Source organism: Lathamus discolor, chromosome 3, assembly GCF_037157495.1.
Source record: "Lathamus discolor isolate bLatDis1 chromosome 3, bLatDis1.hap1, whole genome shotgun sequence".
Classification (NCBI taxonomy): domain Eukaryota; kingdom Metazoa; phylum Chordata; class Aves; order Psittaciformes; family Psittacidae; genus Lathamus; species Lathamus discolor.
In genome coordinates this window covers 107,607,529-107,633,731 of record NC_088886.1, presented here as the reverse complement: position 1 = coordinate 107,633,731, position 26,203 = coordinate 107,607,529, and the positions used below count along the sequence as shown (strand labels likewise).

The following is a 26,203-nucleotide window of genomic DNA, read 5'->3' as shown; positions in this document are numbered from 1 at the left end:
CTCCTTTTGATGCAGCCCAGGATACGGTTGGCTTTCTGGGCTGCAAGCGCACACTGCAGCCAGCTCATGTTCATTTTCTCATCAACCAACAACCCCAAGTCCTTCTCCACAGGGCTGCTCTGAATCTCTTCTCTTTTTTTTACATGAAAACTCAAAGACAGTCACAAATCAAGGTCAGAGTGGTCCTAAATTAAGTTACTGGTTTTTTCCTAGCACAAACCTACAATTCTTTTCCTGTCTGTATAAACCTACTGAAACTCTCAATCTTCTATCCAAGGTAACAATTATAATGCTACACATATAAGACCATTCACCAAAGACCCCTCCCTCTTTCTTGCTTACCTCATAAATAAAAGGAACTTTATAGGAAACATGAACACCAATGGCATCCTTTCTCTGCCCTGGCAAACCTGGCAAGCCATTGCTCCTCCACACAAATGCTCTTTAAAAATACATATAGTTCAGATCTTGCAGCAAGCAGTTTGGTAACTGACAAATTGTTTAATTTTATTTTCGGTTTTCAGAAGTCACCTGTGCCCAACTAAGAAACCATAAGGAATTACTGGGTTCACTACTCAGGTTGTACAGAGCTGTGTCCCAGAGTCTGTAGAACACCAACTGCAAAAGGAAAGGTCATGCTTCCAAATGTCAGGACTGCTAAAGCCTAGAAATACATCCTCAATCTACATTTAAGAACCAGGTATCTTTTCAGCAGCTAGATTCCCTTATCTAATGTCACTGGGACACACCACAGCACATAAGCATATTGTTCATCTTTTGAACTAGAGCTTAATTCATGGCTAATTTGGGGGACAGGTAATAAATCCATCCCCACCTTTCCCATAAACATCCCCCCTCTGTGTGATTACTTCCCCTCTTCCTATTTTGCTGAACTTGCTTCCTTATTTTTTATGCAGTCCAAATGCAACACTGCTGATTGTCTGCAGCTCTGGTGCCAAGCACCAATGCACAGAGATGAATCACAGGTTTTCCTTCACACCTGGCATTATCAAAACCGCATTTGCAAATACCTGCTAAAAAACAAATGACTCCTAACATGAATGGCAATCTCCTTAGCTTTGGATGTATCCAGCATGCATGCATTCTGTTAAGCTCCACCATCTCCAACGTATTTGATGTCTATCAAGACTACACAGAACTGATTAATAATACAGATAATGGAGTTGGCAATGAAGTGTTTTGTATGAACCTCGGCCACAGCTTTCTATAAAGAGGGCTGCTGATGGTGCACTATTTCCAAGAAGCAAAACAAGCAAAATCAAAGTTAAGTCTTCCTTTAAATAGTTGTTCCTACCAGCTATGTCTGGACTACTAGTGGAGACCTGCCAAAATTCAGCCCCATGGTGCACACTACTAGTCAACTCCCAAAGTAAACTAGGCATGTGTTGAATTACTCTATCTTGGCTAAACCATGTATTTTTATAACTTAAGATCGTATTGTGAATTGAAAAAAATTATTTGCAATTTGGAGGGGACATTAAGTGAGCTCCATGACACACATAACATTATGAGGGAAGGAAAAAGCTCCAGTAGAGCTATTTGAGTTAGTGCCAAATGCAAAAGCGTGAAGGGATATTTGAGCCAAGAAAGTGCTGGGTACTACCACAGTTCTCCTTGCATTTATTTTTGCTGAGTTTAGACAGTGTCTTTGGACACTGTCTTACTACTCTCTTGGGAAAACAAGTCTATGAAGTGACAACATGAGCTTAAGAAGACAGTTATATTAAAGGAGCCCAGCATCTAGTTTTGGTGGCCATGCATTTAAATAGACTTAATGGCATCCTTTTGTTTGTCTGTGTTGCAGAACTCCATTTCCCCAATATGAATAATAAAAGACCCCAGAAGAAAACTAGTTTCTGTTTTAAATACACCAACAATATCTATTTTCTCTTGAAGAGAAAATCTCCCAAAATACCTTTTTTTTCCTGACTCCTAGCATGTTTTACAAACATGAAGTTAAGATATCAGAGCTTTGTTCCATTCACAGGATTACAAGCAGAGCACCCCAGAACGGGGAAATAACTGCTGAAATACCTGCTTTGTATGATATGGCATGGTGATGGTATCCAACCTCTGCAGATCCAGCAGCAGAGTCCAGTTTGAACATGTCCCCTTAGGCCCCAACCTGTCTACTTTTTCTTCCTTACACACCCACACAGTGCCTGACGCTTGCTCTGATGGCCTGACCAGACATCAAAATGCAACTAGCCCAGTCCTCTGACATAACGCAGACTAGAGCAGCAGCTCCAGGCAATATGCATCAGGTCCAGCTACTCAGGAAATGTTTGCCACACAAACAGCCATGAGCCATCTCCCTGGGAGGAATGACCCCGAGGACCTAATCCAGCCAGACAAATGGAAACTGGAAGCAGTTGTTAGAGGGAACATTAGTGGGTTAGTAAGCAAAACCAAAAAACCCTATGGAGCTCACAACTACCAAAAATCAGTCTCCAGAAGATCTCTCCAGGAGGTTTGGATTAACAGATAAAATTAGAACAGTACCATTTGGTGCAGTAGGTGGTGACCAGACACCAAAGTATTTTGGCAGATATTCTCGCAGCTCCAGAAGAACGCTGTCGCAACAGTCAGAGTCATAAACCTGAAATAAATTAGGGAGGGGTGGAGAGATCAGTTTAAGACATTCATTTTATACTTCCAATTGTCCCATAATTATAATTTCTTAGTCTTTGTTTTCATATGTTTAAGATTTCTACTTTGCATTTAAAAAACATACAAGATGAAGATGATAATTATCACAATCCAACATAAATGAATGGTATACCTTCTTTCAAATTCAAAAGTGGAAAAAATGTATCAACTCTAAGACTAATTTATGGCTTCACTTGTATAAAAATTCTAAACTGTAATTGTTAGCATCAAAGCCTATTTAGCAAAAAGGGTGTTTTCCCATCCTGGATCCAAGACTGTACAGGATTACTACATAGTATCATATATCTGTAGCTTTTTTAAGTTATGTCAAGTAAAGCATATACGCTCAGCCTGGATAGTATTCCCTCATTTCCTCCAAAGTAACTCATCCTGTAACTCCATCACACAGAAAATGCACAATTCAGACATATTTCTTTTCATTTGCTTTAACACTTCCAACAATTTTTGCAGCTTCTGTAAGAAAACCAGATCTGGGTATATTCCTGAAAGAGTAAAACTTCAGAGAGTTAAAACAAAGCCTTGGATACTATCTTCTGCAGAATCCCATGACTGTCACCAGCTTGCAGTGTTAAGAGGGTTTCCAAACCATTCCCTTGACCAGATTCACCCCACCCCACCTCACCTGAAGATCTAGTTACAGACATAGGGGATAGCCTACAGCATGGTTCAACATGCTTGGTGAACTAAAAGATCTACATCCACACAAGTACAGGTTACAATGATTATTACTGCATTTAGGAACCATCCCATCCTAATGCCCTTGCAGCAATCCCAGTTTTGATGCTATCGGACTCGTGTCCTGCCCTGCAGCAGCTGCACAGCAATACCCACAGATTCTGCACACCAGTGACCAGGACAAGCCAACAATTCCGCTTTCACTTCAGCACACAATGCACAGGACTGCAGTCAGAGCCAGCTGCAAACCCAGAAGCAATGCAAAAAAATATTAAGGTGTTAACTGAGCTCTGCAAAGCTGCCTCAGCTAGTTGCTTCAAGATCCACATTTAACTATGGTTGGGGAGTATCTAGGGATGGAAATGACAAAGGGCAGGTATTGCAAAAGACATGCCTTAAGCATTGTAGCATTAACACATCTAGGGAGGAAAAAACAAAAAGCCAAACGTGAAGTCCAATTACTATTTTAGAGCATCAAGGCAAGCCTCGGCTATGATCACGGATGCCATGTAACTCTAGACAGAGCCTCATGCAGCAGCAGAATGTTAAAATTAGTCAGTGCGGGTTTGTGCTATATTTAGGTTTCACCACAGAAACCTCAAACTGGGCGAACTCAAATCACCAGCGTGCTTCAAACGCACAGTGTTATTCCATAGCCCTTTAGGCATATTTAATAGGGAGCTTTGATGGGTTTGCAACAGCCACTACTCTGACACCTTTATGCTAGCACTGTTACAGGGTAGTGACCAGAAAGGAAGTGATACAACCAAACCCACACTGACTTTTCATTACAGCATGTAAGCTGAGCCATTCATTTAACTAACTCATAGTTTAAAACCCCTTTTAAAGACCCTAAAGGAAGGGCTGAATCCTCAAGGCTCAAACCACACAAGTACGTGCACAGTATGATATAACACACTGACATGCACCTACCGCCACACCCTCTACCACTATGGTTGCTATCTTAAGCATACAAAAGTTGCTGGGTGTGTATCTTACAAGTCACAGTGTCACATCACAGGGCAGTGACCTCTTTTCACAAGTCCTGCTTGTGGCAAGCTGGCACAACCTCCGAGATCTACAGGTAGTTGTACATCTAGGCCTGCTTTTCCTTTGCGTTAACTCAATATGGTACGGTGACACTCTTGTGCTCCAAGACAAAAGAACTTGCCTGTCCCAGGGGATCAGTGGCTGCTGTTTATTTTTATTTATGCAACATTTCTTTGCTGAGGCTAAGCTGTTGCCAGCAGAAGACAGTGCTTTCCCCAGAAGCCTGCAGTGTAGCTTGATTCTACTAGTTTAAGGAAGAACAAAAAAATTAAGGGTGGGAGAGAAAAGATTAGCACCACTCAGATGCTGAAGCAGAGACTCATCCACTGCTATCTTTTGGAAGAGAGTTCACTGTTCCTCACTGTATAGGGGACTGTTTCTGGGCCAGGAGTCCAGCACTGACGGGTAGAATTACTTCACACTGTGGGTATTTTCACACAGGTAGTACAAAGCCAATTTTCACTTACTGTGGTAGTTTATTATCATAGCACCTCGTAGCAAAGACATGGAACCAGCACAAATACTCTTTTCCCAGGTGAATTTAAACAGATCTATGAGGCACTAAACTATCATGCAGTATCACAGTCTTTACATGGAAGCAAGTATATAGAGTTAGGACAGGTCAAAGGGGAGAGAGATGGAAGCAACAAGTGCAGCAGATGAGGATAAACACTGAATGTAACTGGGGAAAAAAAAAAAAAAACCAAGAATTCATTTGTTTAACCTATTGGTAAAAAAGTTCTGAGAAAGTGACATGTCAGGAGACCACTTCCAATTTTTAAGAGACTACTCTTGCTTTGACTCACTTTCTCATCACCAGCCTAAGACAATTAAACCTAGCAACTTAGCAAGTAGCCAGAAGTATGCTCCTGTGCATTTCAAATAGTAGGATACAATAAAGATATTTAGATAATTTATAATGTGGTATAACAGCCCAAAGTCAACACCAAATGGGAAAAGAGCTCCAAGAGTGGTATCTTGCAAGTAGTCTAGCCTTTAACACACTGGTATCAAGACATTTAAAACGGAAACAAAACTCACAGTAATGCATTGTTCAGTATCATTAATTCAGCATAACTAAGTGCATTATTTCTGTCTCTCAAGAAGTTATCTTGCTCCCAGAAACAGTAATGAATTCCCCTCATCAGTTCGACATAACATATACAAAGCACTTATTTGACCTTAATATAGACTTCAGTTTCTCCCTGTAATGTATTTGCATGTCAAACAAGAATAAGCACTCAGTTAATAAAGATCAGAGGAAGTCATTTGGTGTGGGCAAAGCAACAAAACCAGATATTTCAGGAATTGTACTCCTTCATATGCAGGAGAACCATTTCTGCTCATTAAGCGCGGGGCCTTATAAACAGCACCCACACCATAGGCATTTCTTCCCATTTCATACAACGTGCAAGCTACACATTTAGATGTCAATTCAGAATGCCAAATATAAATGTATACATCACAAAACCATCCCTAGAATTACACAGGATATTAACTGTGCAGCTCATGCCCTGAAAGGTATCACTCCCAATACTGCTGAAAAACTCTTAGAAAAGGCAGGTTATCATTTACCCCAGGACAACCTTTAGAAACGAACCATTCTATTTTTACTTATATCAGCAATATTCCAAGTTCATTTCAAGAAGCTGCACTTTCTTTTAGTGTATAAACAGGTCCATTTTCCCAGCATACACTTACAAATGTAAGTTATTTCTGCTTTACCGGTAACTTTACTGATTCTGAGGCTATCAGACTCATGTCCTGTCTTACAAACCAGCAGCAGCTGCACCAGCATCTTCATCCAACAAATCAAGAACTGCAAAACAATTCAATGTCAGCTCAGCCAGAGGAGATATCCCTTCTACGTATCACAGGCTACATTATTCCAACAGTACAAACTGGAGACACAAAATGTAATAACCGTTGGGCTTAAAAGCAAGTAAACAGGATGCTGACATCTGGAAGGCTCACAACACAACCATTACGAATTACAACAACTAACTCATAGGAAGAATATGCCCCAGATATGTCCTGAGGCAGCTCAGATAGTCTAATAGACATTATGAAGTCATCATTTCCAGTTACTCAGGACTTTTTAATTCTGAAGCAAATTTACCATCCCTTAGTTTTTAATCCAAAGTACACTCTGTTTTGGTAAGTCTGATCCAAACAGATTCATCTGTTTTTTTAATGCAAACAGGAGCTGCTTGGGAGAACAGTAATGTTCTTTTCCTTATTTAAAGCAGCACAACATTAAGGTTCTTTTGTTTTCTAAAGACCAACTAATCACATAAATCACAAAGCGAGAATAAAACAAGTGTTTAAATTTCATCAGGAAACTAGTTCTGGCAGTACGGACCTGTCTTCAATTGTCTTGATGAAAAAATACCATATTGACAGAAATGTAGTCTAAAGACAATCTTCTAAAGTACACAAAAGAGTTGATTTAAAAGAATATATATTTTATATTTGCATTTATTTTAAAGCTATTTAAGTAGGAAACTTTAAATGCCAGAGTAGGCATGTCAGTCTGAAAAAATCACCTTTTCTTATTGCCGGCTATCATAAAGTGTCCCTTAAGAGCAGCAGCACTATAGCTTGCAGAGTCTCAGCATGCACAACCAGCTGCCAACATCAGGCAGAGAGTTCAGCTTCCAATATGTTTTTGGGAGCCGGCCTTAAGGGGTGGGAAGCAGTTAATAAGCCATGTGCTCAAATTAGCAAATGCAAGATTTACAGATGATAGTGCAACCTTAATTCTGCCTCCCAATGTGTACGCATTATATTGCAGACTTTAATTACCTGAGTGTACACTGCATTTCCCTCCAGACTGCTACATCACCCAGTTACACCAGGCAAGTACAAGGGCCGAAAAAATGAGGTTGAAACAGCAGCTGTGATTTCAGCAACTTGTAACTGCTTGGCTTTACAACTCAGATAGCTTCTTTTTTCATAGTACCACCATCATGGTCTCACTTGCGAGTGCCCACAGTATTTGTTTCAACAAATATGACTGGAATTGAGCCAGGTTTGCTTATATTCAAACTATCTGATATCAGAGTAACTCCAAAAGTTAAATATTTGTGAATGCTGTTCTACTAAATGCTATTATACTGAATTGCATATTTTACTAATACATCGATAATACTATACATGAGATCATAATCATTATTCTCACACCTACAGAAAAAAAGAATCTTAAATCAGATTATATTCCCACAATCTGATCACATAAATGGATTTTCAAGTAAGAATGGTGCACATTTGTCACAATCATATCGTTCTTCCAAGTGTCAGGGGAAAAAAAATTATAGCAGAGTTAGCCATCTCACCTTCCAGAAAAAATGAAGGCTGTGAAAGTAACTTCCAAAAATCTCCCAAAGAGATACTTATTTGGTCATGTTTATCAACCAGTCATTCTCGAACAACGCCAGAAAACAGTAGGTCTTATTTCATCCACTTCCACATGTTTTATGTAGTCAAATTTAGGCTGACTCTAGCAAGATTTGTAGCCCCAGGCATGGAATCATCTTTACAAGAGGCAAAGCAAACCCTGACCCATTTCTGAGGATGTGGCAGAGCTTCAAAACTTCAGCAGACAGAAGAAAAAAAATGAAAAAGCAGCAGTCAAGCACAGCCATTACAGCAGTGCTGAACAAATAGCACAGTGGAGCTGCATGTGAAAAGCTGCAGGAGCCACAGACACCATACACGAGTCACTCTGAAAGTGTCAGAGGTAAGTTTGATAGAGACAGATGGATGCAGCCGCTCTTTCTTTCCAATAACCACTTACTGCAGAGGCAAGGCATTTAAGTATTCTGAAAGACATAAGCAGGCACTTGATGTTGCCCCATCATAAGCAAAAAGGGTTGTTTCCCTCTTCACAGTACAGCAAGCTCCCTTCTCATCTTTCATCCCACAACATTTCTAGGCAACTAAAGATTAACAACAAAGTTTAAACTATTTCCTTTATTCACACCTCCCCCTACAACTAAACAAGACACACAGCTGAGGACTGAGCAGGGCAGTGGGCCTTCTTGCTCAAAACTGGAAAATTACGAGATCTCCTGCCACAGAACTGAGCTTCCTCTTGCCTTCAATCTCTCCTAGGTTCACAACTCAGCAGCACAATCAGATGTTACATTCAGCTTCAACTGTGCAGGAGCTGAAGTCTTCCATCAACTTCAGAGCTCTTTGAAGTCAAAGATAATTCTCCTTTCAGGATGTGCAACAAAGCCAGATCCCTCAAGCACCACTATCACCTGTTACGCAGTCTCCTAAGTAGGTCATGAGACTCTTTGGTGAATATAGTCCAAAAATACATGGCAAACTGCACATCAAGGTCTCTACTCCAGAATGTACATTCCCTTGGTTCAGTTATGTCAATGTGCATTAAGATAGACTGGAACAGAGTTCACATTAGGCACTCTCCACTAGAGACCAAAATAAAGAGAACCCATCCTAAAAAAACCCAGCCTACAAAAAGGCATACTACTGTCAGTCATCTGATAAGGAAGTTTCAATTTTAACACACTAAATACTTCTCCCATTTTTACTTGCTCTTCCTTCTTACTTTGACAACATTTACCATTCACCCAATAGAACTGTAGTGATGCTGTCCTCAAGTTACCCAGTGCAAAAACTCAAGCTACCAGCAGCCAGAGAACCAGCAGATTCCAAAACAAGTTAAGACGCTTTGCCACTTCATACCTCCTTGAAGAAGTACGGTATGACCAGTTCTCATCTATCTTTACAACTTCTGTGCCAAGGACAGCTCTGTTACTGCAATGCATGAAGCGGTGCAACAGGAATGCTGCTTTGCATCTTAAGGAAAGACACAGACCTGGTCAGAAACCACCACCCTGACACATCCAAATCCTGACCGATGCAAAAGCAAGTTGAACAAAGACAGCAGCCAGAGTGTTTTCATACAACTTCCTGCTTCAAGACGATGGGTTTTTTTAAAGCAATTCCAACTATTCAAGAGCTATCAAAAGCTCCTCTGGCAGCAACAGACTCTACCTTGCGATGAGAACACTTGACATGACAGGGGCAACTAGTAGTAATCCTAATAAAACAAATGGACAGAGAAGAATAGCACCTACTAAAAGTAATTTTAGCTGATGGCTTGTGATTCTAGGAAAGTATGCCATAGCTCCTTCCACGTGGACTAAAAATAACACCCCAGAAACTATTCTCATATTTTCTACTGAAATAGAGGGGGTTTCAATTGTTCAATAAGATACACTAACATCAAAATAGAGGCATTCTTTTGTTTGCTTTGAATAATTAACTCTTTGGAGTCCCACCTACATTTTTGTTTGTGCAAAACTGGGAGTTACATAATCAGCTGTGAGCCTACATGTTTCTTTTACTCACCAGTCTGATGGACAAGCATACTGGCTCTTGCTTCCCAAACCTGCAAACAACCTTCCTGCTCACCACTGGCAAGGAAGGAAAGAAGCAAAGCTAACCTGTGTTAGAACATGGGGGCAGGACAAACTGATAAAGAACAGTAATAATACCACTAAGAAACCTTAGGAAGACTTTGATCACTGTCTGCTCCAGTAAGGCAGAGAAAAAGTCTGGGTAACTGGATTCTGTAACACTCAGGCATGGTAAGCCAAGTAACTTGTTGTGCTTTGTCAGTAAGATTTATATACACATGTACATGTACATATATTTATGTAATACACACACAGAGAAAAATAAATAACAAAAGACTGAAAAATAATTGCTACCAAATTGCTCCCCAAGTACTGAATATTACAGGAGTTTTAACAAGCATGTTATAAGCAGTGGGAAATTCAACATAATCATAGAATCAACTCAGTTGGAAAAGACCTTTAAGATCATCAAGTCCAACCATTACCCCAGGACTGCCAAGTCCACCACTAAACCATGTCACTAGGGGCCTTATCTACATGGTTCTTAGAGACTTCCAGCAATGGTGACTCCACCACTTCCCTGGGCAGCCTGCTCCAATGCCTGACCACCCTTTAGGTGAAGAAATATTTCCTAAAATATCCAATCTAAACTCTCCCTGGTGCAACCTCCCCATTTTCTCTTCTTCTATCACTTGTTACTTGAGAGAAAAGACCAGCCACCTCCTCACTCCAACCTCCTTTCAGGTAGCTGTAGAGAGCAATAAGGTCCCCCGTGAGCCTTCTCTTCTCCAGACTAAACAACCCCAGTTCCCTGAAACATTCCCCATAAGGCTTATTCTCCAGACCCTTCACCAACTTTGTTTCTCCTCTCTAGACCCTGTTCCAGCACTTCAATGTCTCTCTTGTAGTGGGGGGCCCAGAACTGAACACAGTACTCAAAGCACAGCCTCGCCAGTGCTGAGCACAGGGGGATGGCCACTGCTCTGGCCCTGCTGGCCACACTATTGCTGACACAGGCCAGAATGCTCTTGACCTTCTTGGCTGCCTGGGCACAAGCTGGCTCATGTTCAGTATCTATCAATCAGCACTCCCAGGTCCCTTTCTACCGAGCATCTTTCCAGCCACTCTACCCCAAGCCTGTAGCCTTCCGTGGGGTTGTTGCAACCCAGCACTTTGCCTTGTTGAACCTCATACCGCTGGCCACAGCCCATCGACCCAACCTGTCCAGATCCCTCTGCACAGCCTTCCTATCCTCCAGCAGATAAACGCTCCTGCCCAACCAGATGTTGTCTGCAAATTTACTGAGGCTGCACTCAATCCCCTCATCCAGACCATCAGTAAAGACATTAAACAACACTGGCCCCAGTACCAAGCCCTGAAGGACACCACTACTGACCAATTGCCAACTACACGTAACACCATTCACCACCACCCTTTGGGCTCAGCCATCCAGCTAGTTTTCAATCCAGTTAAAAGTACATATATCCAGGCCATGAGCAGCCAGTTTTTCCAGAAGATTGTTGTGGGAGACAGTGTCAAATGCTCTAGTGAAGTCCAAACAGACAATGACTAGAGCCTTATCAACCAGATGGGTCACATTGTCGTAGAGGGAGATCAAGTTGGTCAAGCAGTACCTGCCCTTCATGAACCCATGCTGACTGGGCCTAATCCTCCAGTTTTTCCTCATGTGCTGTGATCTCACTCAGGATGACCTGCTCCATGACCTTCCTCAGCACTGAGGTCAGGCTGTCAGGACTGTAGTTTCCAGGGTCCTCCTCCCTTCCCTTTTTGTAGAGAGATGTGATGCTGGCCAACCTCCAGTCCTCTGGGACCTGCTCACTAGACCAGGACTGCTGATAAATGATGAACAGTGGCTTGAACTCATCTGCAAGCTCTCTTGGGTAGAAACCATCTGGCCTCATAGACTTGTGTACATCTAAGTGGAGCAGGAGGTTACTAGTCATTTCTTCCCGGATTATGGGGACTTGAATCAGCTCCCATCTTTGCCATCCAACTCAGGAGACTGAGTACCCTAAAGATAGCTTGTGTGACTATTAAAGACTGAAGCAAAGGCAGCATTAAATACCTCAGCCTTTTTATCATCCTTGGTCACTAGGTTTCCCCTAGTATCTAGTAAAGGATGGACGTTCTCCGTGGCCCTCCTTTTATTGCCAGTATATTTGTAAAAATACTTTTTATTATCTTTTATAGCAGTGGCCAGATTTAGTTCCAGCTCTGCCTTTGCCTTTTTAATTTTCTCCCTGCATTACCTAACAACATCTTTGTACTCCTTATGGGGTGACAGTCCCTTCTTCCATAGGTGATAGACTCCCTTACTTTTTCCGCAAGTTAGAGCAGTATCGCCTTGTTCAGCCAGGCTAGTCTCTTCCCCACCAGTTTGATTTTCAGCACATGGAACTGCCTGCTCCCGCACCTTGAAAATTTCATTCTTGAAGAGTGTCCAGCCTTCCTGGACCCCTTTGTCCTTCGGTAATGTTTCCCAAGGGATTCTCTCAACCAGCATCCTAAATAGGCCAAAGTCAGCCCTCCAGAAACCTAAGGTGGCAGTTTTGCTGACCTTCTTCCTGACTTCTCCAACCATCAAAAATTCTATTATTTTATTTTGCCCCAGACAGCCTCCAACCAGCACATCACCCACCAGTCCTCTGGGAACAGCAAATCCAGCCAGGCGTCTCCCCTGCTTGGCTCACTCACCAGCTGGGTCAGGAGCTTATCTTCCACACCCTCCAAGAACCTCCTGGACTGTTTCCTCTTTGCTGTATTGTATTTCCAGCAGACATCTGCTAGGTTCAAGTCCCTCATGAGAACAAGGGCTAGCAACTGTGAAACTTCTCCCAGTTGAAGACTGCTTCATGCACAGCTTCATCCTGGTTAGGTGGTCTGTAACAGACTCCTACTAGGATATCTGCTTGGCTAGCCTTCCCCCAATCTTCACACACAAACATTCAACCGTCTCACTTATATATTAAGTTCCAGGCAGTCGATGCATGCCCTGACACACAATGCAACCCCATCAACTCTCCTTCCTTACCTATTCCTTCTGTAGCTGTCCACTGCAGCACTCCAATCATGCAAATCATCCCACCACATCTCTGTGGTGGCAACTATGTCATGGTTTTCCTGCTGCACAATGGCTTCCAGCTCCTCCTGTTTGTTGCCCATGCTGTGGGCATCGGCATATATTCATTTCAGTTGCCCTGTGTATCTGGTCTCTAACAATGGCATGGCACCCTCTGGCTCATCTCTAGCGAGCCTGGCTTTATCCCCTTCTCCCTCCAAACCTAGTTTAAAACCCTCTCTATGAGCCCTGCTAACTCCTGAGCTAGGATACTTTTCCTCCTTTGTGACAGGCATATCCCATCTGCTGCCAGCAGGCCTAGAGCATGTAAATTAATCCATGGTCAAAAATCCCTAAATTCTGACACTAACACCAGTGCTGGAGCCAGGAATTAATTTTCATGATTTTCCTGATGCTTCCACTGTTATTGCTTGTGACTGGCAGGAGAGATGAGAAAGCTACTTGGGCTCCTGAACGAGTCACACCACGGCCCTGAAGTCCTTCTTGTCGATGAGACTTCCTCACTGCCCACCTGAAAGACTAGTAAAGGATAGTAACAATTAATATTTAATAGAGTTTTTAATTTGCTTATGGTTAATCTGGTACCTGGATGACCAAGAACATTATATTCCACCATATGCACTGGAGATTCACGTCTCTTTGCATACATAACAGTCTTTATGCAACATTGTCATGGTTGTTTTTTTTTAAATCTGGAAACTGGAATTCTTGTTTTCAGAGACTGAATATATTTTCTTTTTCTTTCAAGGAGGCAACCTACACCTTCCTCAATCCCATACTGGCAGCCCACCAGCCATATCTTACTTTTAAATAAGTTTATTATGCACAAAGTACTGTATTTTCTGTGTAACACCAACGTACCGTTAATGAGTTTATCCATATTCTGAAATATTCGTAACTGAAGTTTAAACAAGATTTGATCCAGCACTTGCATGACCCTCTAGCACAGCAGGAGCACTGCACTGTAATTTAATCCAATTTAACATACTGTGGATATGCACATTAAAACTATGCATTATTGCTTTATTTTCAGATAATCTACTCTCAGGGAAGAATCTTCCTCAGAATCAGGTTGGTAGGAGAACTGGATTTTTTTTTCATGTTTTCTTTTATAGCATGGACTGTAGACTACTCAGTAGTAGTACCCCACCCAGTAGATCCCCAATAGCATCAAATTGCAATAATGGCCTTTTATTGTCTCCTTTTATGGGGTTTTCTTAGATTTATTAAAGCAGGTTATAGTTTATTCTGTGGTTTACAATACACAAGGAGCACAGCGAGGAGATGCTCACCAGACCCTTCTAAGTTAATCTACCACTCAGTGTGTCCCTTCCAAACTGATTTTGCTACAGCGCACAAGAATCACAAATCTGTCATACTTTTTAAATCTTACTGTTCTGGTACAGTAGGTTTTCAGCCATTTAATAGTGGTCTGAAGTACAAAAAAAAAAGTAAGCATTTATAGGACAGTAGTAGGAACTCATCAGATTCTTAGACCTACACTTCATCTCTCTTAGACAACTCCTAACAAGAAACAGATTTGGATATAAGATGCCAGTATTCCAAAATTGGTCAAAAAGCCATTTTCTTCTCATTAGCTGAGAGGAGTACTGCATGATCTTTCTTTTATAACAATGTTTCTGTCCAGGCTTGTGGTTTAAAGAATAGAGTATGAGGCAATATCACACACTGGTTTGGGAACTTAAATTTGCTTCTTTTCCCCAGCAAGACAGAATCTCTCCCAGACAGATTCTCAGCAGGAGGAATGATGCCACTGGCAGAAGTGGGCTGCATCAGAATATGCTCACTGTGTTTGCCAACAGGTAATTTGTATACTTCAGTACAGGTGCCTCTTCTGGACACACGGCAGGCTCTGGATGTACCAGAATGAGACATGGCCAAAGGTAACTATTCAGGACATTGAACTACAGCTCCGAATGTCATATTAATAAAAAGTTTGGGCACACCATTGCATCCCCAAAATAAGATGTTAAGAGAACTGTGCATCATATTTTTCCAAGCTTTGTCCTTACAAGACTGAAAATCAGAACCTTAGCTGGAGACTTAATCACAGGATAAGGATATTTTAGGATACAATAGCAGCATGACAGCCATCAGCCATTCCTTTTTCAGTCAAGGATAATCATCTAAATCGAGACTATAAAACCAGTTAACTGAGTTTACAAAATAGGGTAATTCATCCTGAAGCAAGACACTTCCAATCCCTCTCCTTTTCTGTCACTAGCAGAGAACAGTTGACAGAACACAGGCTGCCTTATCATGATTTGTGCTATATAGGCTAAAAGAGGGATGAGCTTTATGAGTCAGTTCTTGCAACTCCATGCAAACGCTTCCAGGCCAAAACACATCTTTCAGGCTGCTGGCTTGATTTTATGCCATAGAGGGGGAGGGAAGTCACCAGAAGTCTTCTGCACTGCCTGAAGCTGCTTGAATACTAATTAAAATTAGACAATGCAAAAAAGAAGAAAGCATCAAGCAGTAGTGAAAAGCCACAGCATAGGAGTAGTGGCAGGTTATTGACAACCAAGTAAGTAACACAGTAAGGAGAAAATTATTGATAATGGTCCAAGCAGGCACACTCCCGGCACATTTCTTCTCTGTAACCACAGAAGCACAAGGAATTATGTCTTCGGGAATATTAACTTAATTGGGTCTTCACTAACACGCTATCCTCTAGTCACAAACTCAAAGACTGTCACAAGACAGACGGCAGAAGTTGAACGAGCAATATTAATTCTACCTTACATCAGATTGTAAAATAAGTTAGTAAATTCTTTAGGGGAAACAAAACAGAAGGACAGGTCACTGCCCTATTGAAACCTGCAATAATATAATGCAGCCAACAAAAGTTCAGAACAACAATTGTACAGGCTACTGTGAAACTACTCCTTCCTAACCTTCAAGTGCTTGACTCTCGCCTAACTAACTTAAATCTCTTTTACATGCTGAAGCTATTTGTGTCTCTTACATCCTGGCTTTGTTTTCAGAACATGCAACAAGAGTGAAAAACAATTTCTATTATCTACAGTGGTAACAGCTTCCTTGCATTCATATTATATGTCCGCAGGGCTTGAACCCTGAACTTTAAGACTACTGCTATGGCAGTTAACAGAGCCATCATTAATTGGCAATGGATGGAAGATCTGTTATCCAGAAGGGCCATGAGATTAGGCCGATTATCTTTTCCTAATGCTACGTGGGGTAAATCAGCTCCCTTGGTTCCCAAGCATTGGGACACAGAAGGCTGCAAGAGCTGAACTGGAAGTGGAAGAACCCCATCTACCTTGTCATTCCAACCTTCCTTAATCACCCTTGCACTCTGGGACAAAGGTATCTGAGAATTTGGGCAACACTTGCAATAAACATTCTCAGAAACCTTATAGTACTGCAGGTATGGTATTTGGAGCCATAACTTCACTCCAAGCCATGACCTGCAGCCACTAGCAAACAGGGGGTGGGGGGGTGGTGCCGGAAGGGTAAGTGATGGAAGCTGTCCATGCTGCCAGAGCTTTCTCAGGACAGTTTGCAGCAAGCAGGATGAGGGGGAAGGTACACTTATACCCCAAACATCCAGCAGTCACCATAGGAAAGCAGAAGGGCAATTCAAATAAAAGTTTACAGGAACACTGATTGATCTGTTTATTACCTACTGCATTAGTAGGTTTTGAAACTTCAGTATGCCATGCTCAGAACAGGTACACACAGTAACTAAGTTTTACAGCCCCAGGGAGGGAATGCCAGAGTGAAAGAGCTGCCATTTCAAAAGAGTTCAGCATCCTTTTCTTGTTCTGTTGAACATAATAAGCAATCTCTTAGTGCTAAACACACAGCTTGTAGGAAATTGTAGTCATGAAGGTAACATTAACAACTGTAAATTCTCTCTTCCTCAGTTTTAAATAATTGCAGCCCAAGCTCTATGCTCTTGTGCCTGCAAAAGCAGCTTGCCCTATTTAAAGCTTGACATTCCATCTTCCTCCCCCTCTTCAGGGCACCAACAAGACAGTAGTTTCTGCAATGCTACATTCTTGATGTGATAAATTAAGAAAAAACCCTGTTCTGAAGAGGACAGCTCTGAAACAGGAAGACAGAGTTATGCTAGCACATAGTGCTCTTGGGTACAGCCTGGCTTGTTTGAGACAAGAGCTCTGTAAGCAGCTAAGCAGGGGGTTTCACCTCACACGGTGACTGCACTAACCTTCTCAAAGGATGCTTTTCTCACAGTTCCCAACTCATCTGCCAAAAGAGATCACTGTAGGAGGGTTGATAGGTTTCTTCCCTTCCCTCTCCCAACGCTGCTGAATTAAATCAGACTGCTCCGAATGTATAAATGCACCCTGGCATAAAGCAGGCTGAAGCCAAATACTAGAACACATCAAGTAGTAGCCTGGTTCTGTGGATTTCTTAGCGTGCGTGTGTAGGCAGCATACCACAAACATATACTGCCTTTTACAATTTATATGCTTTAATGGAAATGGGTCACTACTACATAATATATTATACTACATTTTTAAACACTATTTTCCTATTTCCACATCTCTGTATACTGCTCCCTCCTGAAACTCCTTTAAAAAGTCCTTTAAAGTGCCTCCACCTACAGGCTCTCACCGAGTATTTCCATTAGATGGAAACAACAGATCATCAGTGTAAACAGCCCTTAAAAAAAACACAACCCTTTTACTTCAGTTTTTTTCCCCACTCTCTTGCTGCTCGTACCTACTGAAAATGGAGCATTTTGTAGCTACCCAAGGTGAAAACACTCAAAATTTTTTTACCGAGGTAAGGGTACCAGAAGACCTGGTGAAACACTCCATAATTATGCAGCCTACGTTTGTAAAAAGTTCATGCCCTCAGGTACAAGAATGGAGTTTGCAAGAACAAAATCAAAATCTTATTTTGAATTGATAATTATTGGTATTTATAGAACTCAACAGAAAGTGGACATTACCACTAGGAAGTCACACTCCACTGATAAGTTAAGCAATACATAGTAAGTTAGTAACAGCTACTACAAATATCTCATTGTTCTGCTACATTTTATCATAGAAGGTATTCACAATGATCTTGTCATACTATTCTCCCCCAACACAGAACCCACGGCAAGCCATTTCCCCATCAGTAGAGAATGACACATATTGCTGTACTAGACGCAAAAGTTCGGTTTACTTGGTGAAATAACCTCTTAAGAAAGACTGCATGTATTTAGAGGGTTGGGTGGTTTGTTTGTTGGGGTTTTTTTAACTGCTAATCTGAAAACAGAAAGGTAGCCTAATGGCAGTCTGAGCAGGAATTACTTGAGAGATTTCCCAGTTTTCCACTTTGACAGAGACCTGTGATATTCTCCAAATTTTCCAGCTGTCTGCCACTTCTGAGCAAGTTTCAGATAACGATTAGTATTTTGTATTACATTGTCTCGCTCAAGTTTCCATTCCAAAATGGAAGCCCATTTCATTTGGGCTCTACCAGTCAGCACTCAGCTTGGTGCTCAACACAGAACAACCCAGCAGTAACCACAGGGAAAAAACTTCTGGTGATTCGCTGACACAGACTATGGCCCTCTGTCATGTTCACATATCCAGCTGAAAGCCAATCCAGCAGTTTCAGAAGAGAAGACTCTCTTGTCCAGATAGAAACATAGAATGGTTAGGGTTTGAAAGGACCTTAAGATCATCCAATTCCAATCCCCCTGCCATGGGCAGGGATGCCTCACACTAGACCATATTGCCCAAGGCTCTGTCCAACCTGGCCTTGAACACTGCCAGGGATGGAGCATTCACAACTTCCTTGGGCAACCCATTCCAGGGCCTCACCACCCTCACAGTAAAGAGTTTCTTCCTTGTATCTAACCTGAACTTCCCCTGTTTAAGTTTGAACCCATTACCCCTTGTCCTACCGCTATAGTCCCTGATGAAAAGTCCCTCTTCCACATTCTTGTAGGCTCCCTTCAGATACTGGAAGGCTCCTAGAAGATAACATCTACCTGGTATCACGTTAAATGTATCAGTTATAGTCAAACTTGTCTGTCAATGCCCCATTAACTCTATTATGACACGTTTCCTGCAGCCTTCAGCTCACAAGCACTCAGACTGTATGCTGACACAGGGTTTCCTGGTCACTGGCAGTTACCAGAAAACACTTCTGCCTCAGATCTGCAATAGCTGCTCTCCAGCTGTAAGAGAGGCAAGCTCAAGTTCTTGATACCATAAACTACAAAGGTTCTCAGTTACTTCAGCCAAGGAGTTTTGCTTCTCCCATAAGTAAAAAACACCACTTGTTTCTGTCCCAGGTACTGGGGTACTAATTTTAATTCAATGCCAGGGTAAGGTAGCATGCAAAGGAAACACTAACTTACCTATCACTAGAAACTAAACAGTTATAAGTATATATGAAAAAATAGACACAGAAATAAAGAAACAAGTGACAATTAATTCACATATACTAACTGGCAACCTTCCGGCGTGATCCTATCAATGGACTTGCTGTCTAGTCCTGACAAAGTGACAGCCTGGGATTCATCAGTCTTGTTTCACTTCTTTCCTTTCTGCGCTGTTTCTCACCATCTCCTGCCTTGTAAACAACCCCTTGTGGTAAAACTCTCCTTCCCCCACTCTCTGGAAGCTCATTAAACTTCTCCAAGGTGATAAAGTTTCTTCTGACTGTGGACCAAAAGATGCCTTGAGCTCAGTCACCAAAACAGGGCAGTCCTGCTGTTGTTTCCACTGCTCATCAGATTAATCACTAAAACTGACAAGACAACCAACACAAAGAAGTTTTGCAGTCTTTTAAACAAGTCAAATCAGTTCATCTATGTCCAAAAAGCACCACCATAGCAGAAGGTAAATGGCAAGAATGGGAAGAAAGGCCTTTCTCTCTTGGCAGCAATGAGCTACTCTATCAGCTCAAGCTCTAGGTGTAACTGTACCTTACACTGAACCTCACAATCTGCAGCAATCCTCATCTTGTAACAACCATATGTAATGCTTAGGTGCCTGTACCCTGCACCACAAGGTTCCTGCCTAAGAGCAAACATGATAATAGTTAATCATTGAGAAGTAACAAATCCCCAAGATCTTTCTCCTGTACTTTCACCTACATAATGTCCATGCATTTGCTCACCTTCCCTTCTCCCCCAAAAAGGCATTCCAGTCCACACACAACTAGTTGTGTATGCACCGTTCTCTTTCTCCTTTATTTTTCAAGAATTACCCAACCCTTTTCCCAAATGCCTGATAACCAAAAAAATTCTCTGTCAGAAGTAACACAGTGAGGCCCTGGAAGACATAATGAAGCTAACTTTGCAACTTACTAGCACTGAAACCTGACTTCTTCCCCTATGACATGGCATAGTAACAGGGGCACTAATACAAAACTTTTTCCTCAAAGATTTTGCTCAAGGTCTTGCTCAAAGCTTGTCACGCTAGTTTAAGCAACAGGCAAAACGATAAAGCCTGTGCCGTAAATGGCTAACAAGCAATGCTCAAGCTTACGCCTCTTACCCACTGGCTTTAGACAGTGATAGAACATTACTGTCCATACCTCAGGATTTCACAGAAGAGTAAGCAGCAGCCTGGCAGTCAAAGGAGTATGCTTGAGGTTTCTCCTCCTACTGAAGAATTACCACTCAGGCTGAATTGCAGCTTTCCAACCTCATCTAAAGGACAGTCACTAAGAAACCTCAGAAAAATATTTACATTAGATTTAACTGGCTCCTGCTGAGCTCCTACTAAGTCAAGAACTGCTGTTTTGTCTAGCAGTCCCATCATGAGAATTATCAAGTAATGCTAGCATGAAAATACAATACTCTCTTAGGGCACATTGCTTTGTCTGTTTTAATGTGAGACATTTCCACAAAATATGCAAGGTGTTTTGGTAACTTAACACCCTTAGAGGGTGGGGGGAGAAAAATCAAACAGCACAACATAAAAAAAAAATAGATAAAAGTCTCAAGACTACTCTCTCATCCTGCATGATGAAGTTTTCCATAGTTCTTTTTACCTAATGAGTCATGGAAGGGGATGACATATCAAGCTGATGCAGAAAAAAAGCATGATGGACTATCACAGGCAGATAGGTTGGCAAGGAAAAGGGGCTCTAAGAGCAACAGCTTTCCTGGTCTGTGTTATTGAAGTTATTGATAAAGCAAACTGAAGATGAATAATAGGAAAAATACATCAAATTAAAGTTAAAACAACTGGAGAGTTTAACTTTTTATTGACTTTTTAAAGGAGCTGAGTTTTAATACAGTGAAGAGACCAACACTTCTAGCAAGAAACCAGACTAGACAGAACTGCGAGACATGCTAAATTTAGATGCAACGAATTCTGAGTCAATCTGCAACATGAGAAAGATGGGATCAAACATATCATCCTTTAATCATAAATGGAGATCACACAAGGCTTTTCAATAAAATCTCAGATCCTGTGAAAAACCCAGCGTCCCATGAGCAAATGAGCAAGCTTAAATACTGTGAGTGAAGTAGACCTGTCATGGGGACAGACAGCCACAGAGGAGAGAGTTCTAGACAGCACACAGATACCAACACAGGGCTGTTGCTGATCTACTGTTCAGATATTTAGATTTTACTTTCCCACCACAACAGGTAGGGAACTATAACTTCTACAGGAAGCACACCCATCATTTCACCCGCAGCCAGACAGCTCCCTCCATGCTGCAGGACCCTCACCTTGTTGTAGAACTCCTGCTCCCTGGGACCACGAGGTGGTGGCTGCAACTGCTTCAGGACAGTCCCATCTGGATGCTGAAGTATACCTAGAAGAGAAGAATCTCCTTCAGGGCTTGGTTTTACAGGTTGCTTCCACCCACCCCAAAGAGCAGATACATAATCAGGGACAGCCTGTTTGCAAAGTTGCACTACATTCAGTATACACACAATAGAGCTGAAATTGGCAGCTCCTACACAAAACCCTTAGCAGAGGGCTGCTTGCACTTTTCTCCATCTTTTTAGACATTAGATGATTTCCTGGGTCTAATTCTGCTCAAGGCCAACACAGTACTGGAATCTGACATCACAAGTTCCACCCAAAAAAAATGCATTAACTATGGAAGATTACATAGACACTCCCTTTTTAAATAACTGATAAGGTTTTTTTCCAACAATGACAGCAAGTTGAAAGAGTTAGTACCAAGTTTAATGCATTTCTCACTAGCTAAAATATAAAAATGTGTTCTATGTATTTCTATACTAATGGCATAGAAAGAGCACTTCTGTACTACTAGAAGTAGCAGCCCCATAGCATCCAATTAGCATGGAGTGATATTATTTGTATCACCCATTATTACAATACAGAATTTCACCTCAGACAGGCAATCACCTTCATCATGCACCAAAAAAAAAAAAAAAAAAAGACATCAACATACCCTCACAAAATAGCCCTAATGACTCTCCAGACAGCAACACTGCTGAGTAGCTGCATAAGAAACACAACTGAATATCTGAAGGTACTCAAGAAATGGATATGGGCAAGAATGGAGAACAGTAACTGCATCCCTCTGAAGGTTTCTGCATCCCCCTAGGTTTCAAGATCATTAGTTTCAAGCGAAAAAGAAAAACCAACTTCTGGAAAATAAATTTTCCCCTACCATTTATTCATAGTTTTTCAGATAGTAATTTATTTTGTTTACAAGGGAAGGAAAAACATAAACACTATCAACAGTAGGCTCCATCTTCAGCTTACCACTTGAGGAAACACAGCACAACGAGCCAGGAGCTTTGTGTCCCAAAAAGAGTTTGCAGTTGTAACAGCAATTGTGTTTTGCCTTTTAGAAAGCACTATCTCTGAATGGGCTCTGTTGTGCAGCCTTGGAAACTAAACAAAATCTTCAGAGTCTAAGATATTTACTTTAAAACAACCACCAGACTTAGAAAAATTGTTTCACTAGTTGGCTGCGCCAACGAACAAAGAGTGGTTTTAAAAACATGCGTAAAAGCTCTCAAGTTACATTGTTTGCTGAAAGCTGGATTTTGTATACTTTCCAGAACTAGAAAAACATTGCCACACAGTGCCCAGACTAGGACATCTTCAAGATACAACACCTTATCATGCCCTCCCTGTACCCTTTTACCTGTGCTGGGAAGCACTAGCAAAGTGCACTAAGTATCTGAATGACACGTGTTTGGAATGTGAACTGCTAACAATCACAACATTACAAAAAAGTTTTATAATACATACTCCTCAAAATCTGCATGTTGGCTTTGATGATAAAACAAGTAGACAATCTACAACGTAGAAAGGCCAGGCAAATATTCCTGGAAGTAGAACCCATACACTATTGGGTTGATACGTATTACTTGAAGAATTTATTATAACCTGGCATTATCTAAAGTTCCCTCATCCTCTTCATTTCTTGGCAACTAGAGCACCTACTCTGTAACTGTGACTGAGGCAGGCCTGGAAACCAAAGGCTAGTGCTTCAGCATTCACCATGAAGATGAGAACTCCATAACTTTCCCTCTGATCTACAACCAACCACCTGAGATACCATCATCTGCAGGTCATACTAACATATAGGCATTGGTTATGGTTTTGTTCTAGGGTTCCTTAGGTTTTCCAGCACAGACAGGAAGTAGTATTGTTTTAATATACAAATAAGTAATTCAATATTTCTAAAGAAGCAACAGAACTATACCAAAATTAAAATTCTGAAGCCTCTTACAAACATTTATCTATGGCTCTGCAAGCAAAGCTTACTAGCATTCTGAAACCCAAGTCTACTGCAAAAATAAACAACACAGATGTATGTACTCTTCTAAACAAGCATCACATCCAATCCACACACTTCACTGAACTATAGACAAAACCTGTTATGCACAGACAAGCCAAGCATTTACTGTAGGAAAGATCCTCCATCCTCTTGACGGTATCTAATAAGGGCTGACCAGTATGTATGTGCCATCATAACCTTTTTTAGCAGGGAACAGCATCCAGAGCTAGAAGTTTAGTGACTTGCGTTACCAAGCAAGTCACACTGAAAAAAGAATGGCTCCTTTAGCTACAGAATCCCACTAACAACTTGGGAACCTCCAGCATTTCACAGGTACAGGCACCAGACCACAGTCAAGTGCGGGAGGCTCTGTAAGTTGACATATCCCACCAGCTCCTCTCTCCTCATGCCTATGGAAACGAGCCACAACCTTACTTACTCCATGTGATTTACTCTGTTCCAGGGGAAGCGATACTGAACACAGCATTCAACAGAAGGTCAATCATTATGCCCAGAAGACAAGGGTCTATGTTTGCATGCAGAGAGAATGCTACAAGGCTTTCTTTGCAAAGCAGTAAGAGTCACAAGGAGCAAAGGGAAAACTGAAAGGTTATTCAGGAGGGAGGGAACCACATGGCAATGAAATTTTAAGGTCTACTTTAACTTTATTTTAAAAAAAATAAAATACTTTAAAAATACTTTGGATATCCACAAGTCCTCTCTATCTTTCTACGCAGGGGCAGAAGGGAAGTTGGGTGCAGAGGACAGCAGTGACATAGAGGAAGAAGCTGAGCAGAACAAGGAAGGTTCTGAGTTTGAATCAGTAAACAGCTCAGATACTAATACCAGCCAGGTACAACCTTCAAGGTATATTTGCTATGTCATATGCACAGCAATAGAGGTATCCTGACAAAAAGGCATGCCGGGTTTATAGCTTTAGGCTTTTAAAAAACTAAAGGTTCAATGGTGTAGAAAAGGGCAGAACAGAAAATAACAGGAAGGGCGACTACTGCAGGAAAAGGCAGAAAAAGACAGTGGAGAAAGTAGAAGACACAGGGTCTCCTCACACATGCCTGATGTTCTCACAGATTCTGGCATACAGATTGTGATATTCCTTACCAGTGCCATTAGCAACTACATATATTCAAACATCTGGCCACTAGCTTCACAACAAAGATACCAACGGGAACAGCACTGCAGAATTATACATGACCCTGTATAATGATCTTTCGCATCTTGACTGCCTGCACTCCTACATACATCTGTAAAGAAATAAAATAAGAATATTCAGTTACAAAAATTGGAGTGCTGTGAGTGCCAGAGCAGCTCTGGTCTTCACCTAAATGTAAAACTGTTTCTAAGATGAGATCATCAACTGTGGCGATACCCCTGCAGGAAAATCTTGGTCTTGCTCATCAGATATAGTGGAGCTAGCTTTACCTAATCCATTTGAGCTGCACCCACAATGATAGTGCATGACCCATGTTGTCTCGATCCAACCGATAAAATTGATGCGGCAAAGGTGAGGCTTTCCCTGAGCAAGCCTTTTTTAACTGATCCCACCCCATGTTACAATACATGAACAACGAAGCTTTACAGCTCCGAGGATCCAACGCACCTCCCTCTACATTTTATTGCACTGACTGCAGTAGGGGCAAGGGACAAGAACTACTCTGCTGTGGAGATTATCAGCAGCAAGACATGCCACAGACGCAGGCTGTAGATAAGACAAACTCACAGTGCCATTAGTACTGCAATTCCACTCAGCCATAGCTGAAGGGGTTCTGATGAACTACCCCTGGCCTATTCAGCAAAGACAGTTCCTACCATTAGGGTTCAAAGGCAGCGTGACAGCTGCTCTCAGCGCACACTGACAGTTGAATGTACGCCTTGCATCTGGCTCAGAGGCAGGAGTTGTACCAAATGTGTTGTTCTGGAAGGGAAGAAATGCCAATTGGCAATGCTCTGGCAGTGACCGCTGCCTATGTTAAAAGGCACCTTTCATGAGAAGGGCTAACACCTCACTCCTCAACCTGGAATTAAAATAGAAATTTAAAGGTAGTGGAGGCACACACCAAAAACGCTGCATCCTCGTATTTGTATTATTAGACCTCTTACTAGCCACTAGTTTGGGCTTACTCTTACCATCTAAGTAACAACCAACTAGTAAGTTACCCCGGGTTGGTAAATCACTCATTAATACTTCACCCAAGTTTCTGGTGGCCATAGGTTTGGGGGCTACCTTCAGATAAAGCACAGTTTCAACATGCGTTCTGAGGGTACGAGGACACCGTTATCAAAACCCCCACTTTTTTTAAAAGGTGCCTGATAAAATGAAGCTAACTGCATAAGCTTAAAGGCGCTGTTAACCATCCCGTCCTGGCGGGCCACTACCATTTATGCAAACCACTAGAAGACAGACATTCGGCAGGGCTGAAACCACTCTGTCCGCAACAGGCGTACACCGAGTGAGCTCTGGCAGTTCCTCCACCCGTCGAAAGGAGGAAGCAGACCCTGGCCGGACAGACCTGGCCCTCAGCACCGAGGTGTCCACCGA

At 41.8% G+C, this 26,203-nt stretch overlaps 1 protein-coding gene across 1 annotated transcript in view; it reads right to left on the bottom strand.

Annotated features, from left to right (window-relative positions):
• Positions 1-26,203, bottom strand: part of IPMK (inositol polyphosphate multikinase) — a 49,576-nt gene that overhangs the window by 22,592 nt on the left and 781 nt on the right. The window contains exons 2-3 of the mRNA XM_065671100.1: positions 21,608-21,693; positions 2,524-2,620 (exon numbers count right to left, since the gene is read on the bottom strand). Coding sequence (XP_065527172.1) covers positions 2,524-2,620; positions 21,608-21,693 — 183 coding nt within the window. The remainder of the gene's footprint in view (positions 1-2,523; positions 2,621-21,607; positions 21,694-26,203) is intronic.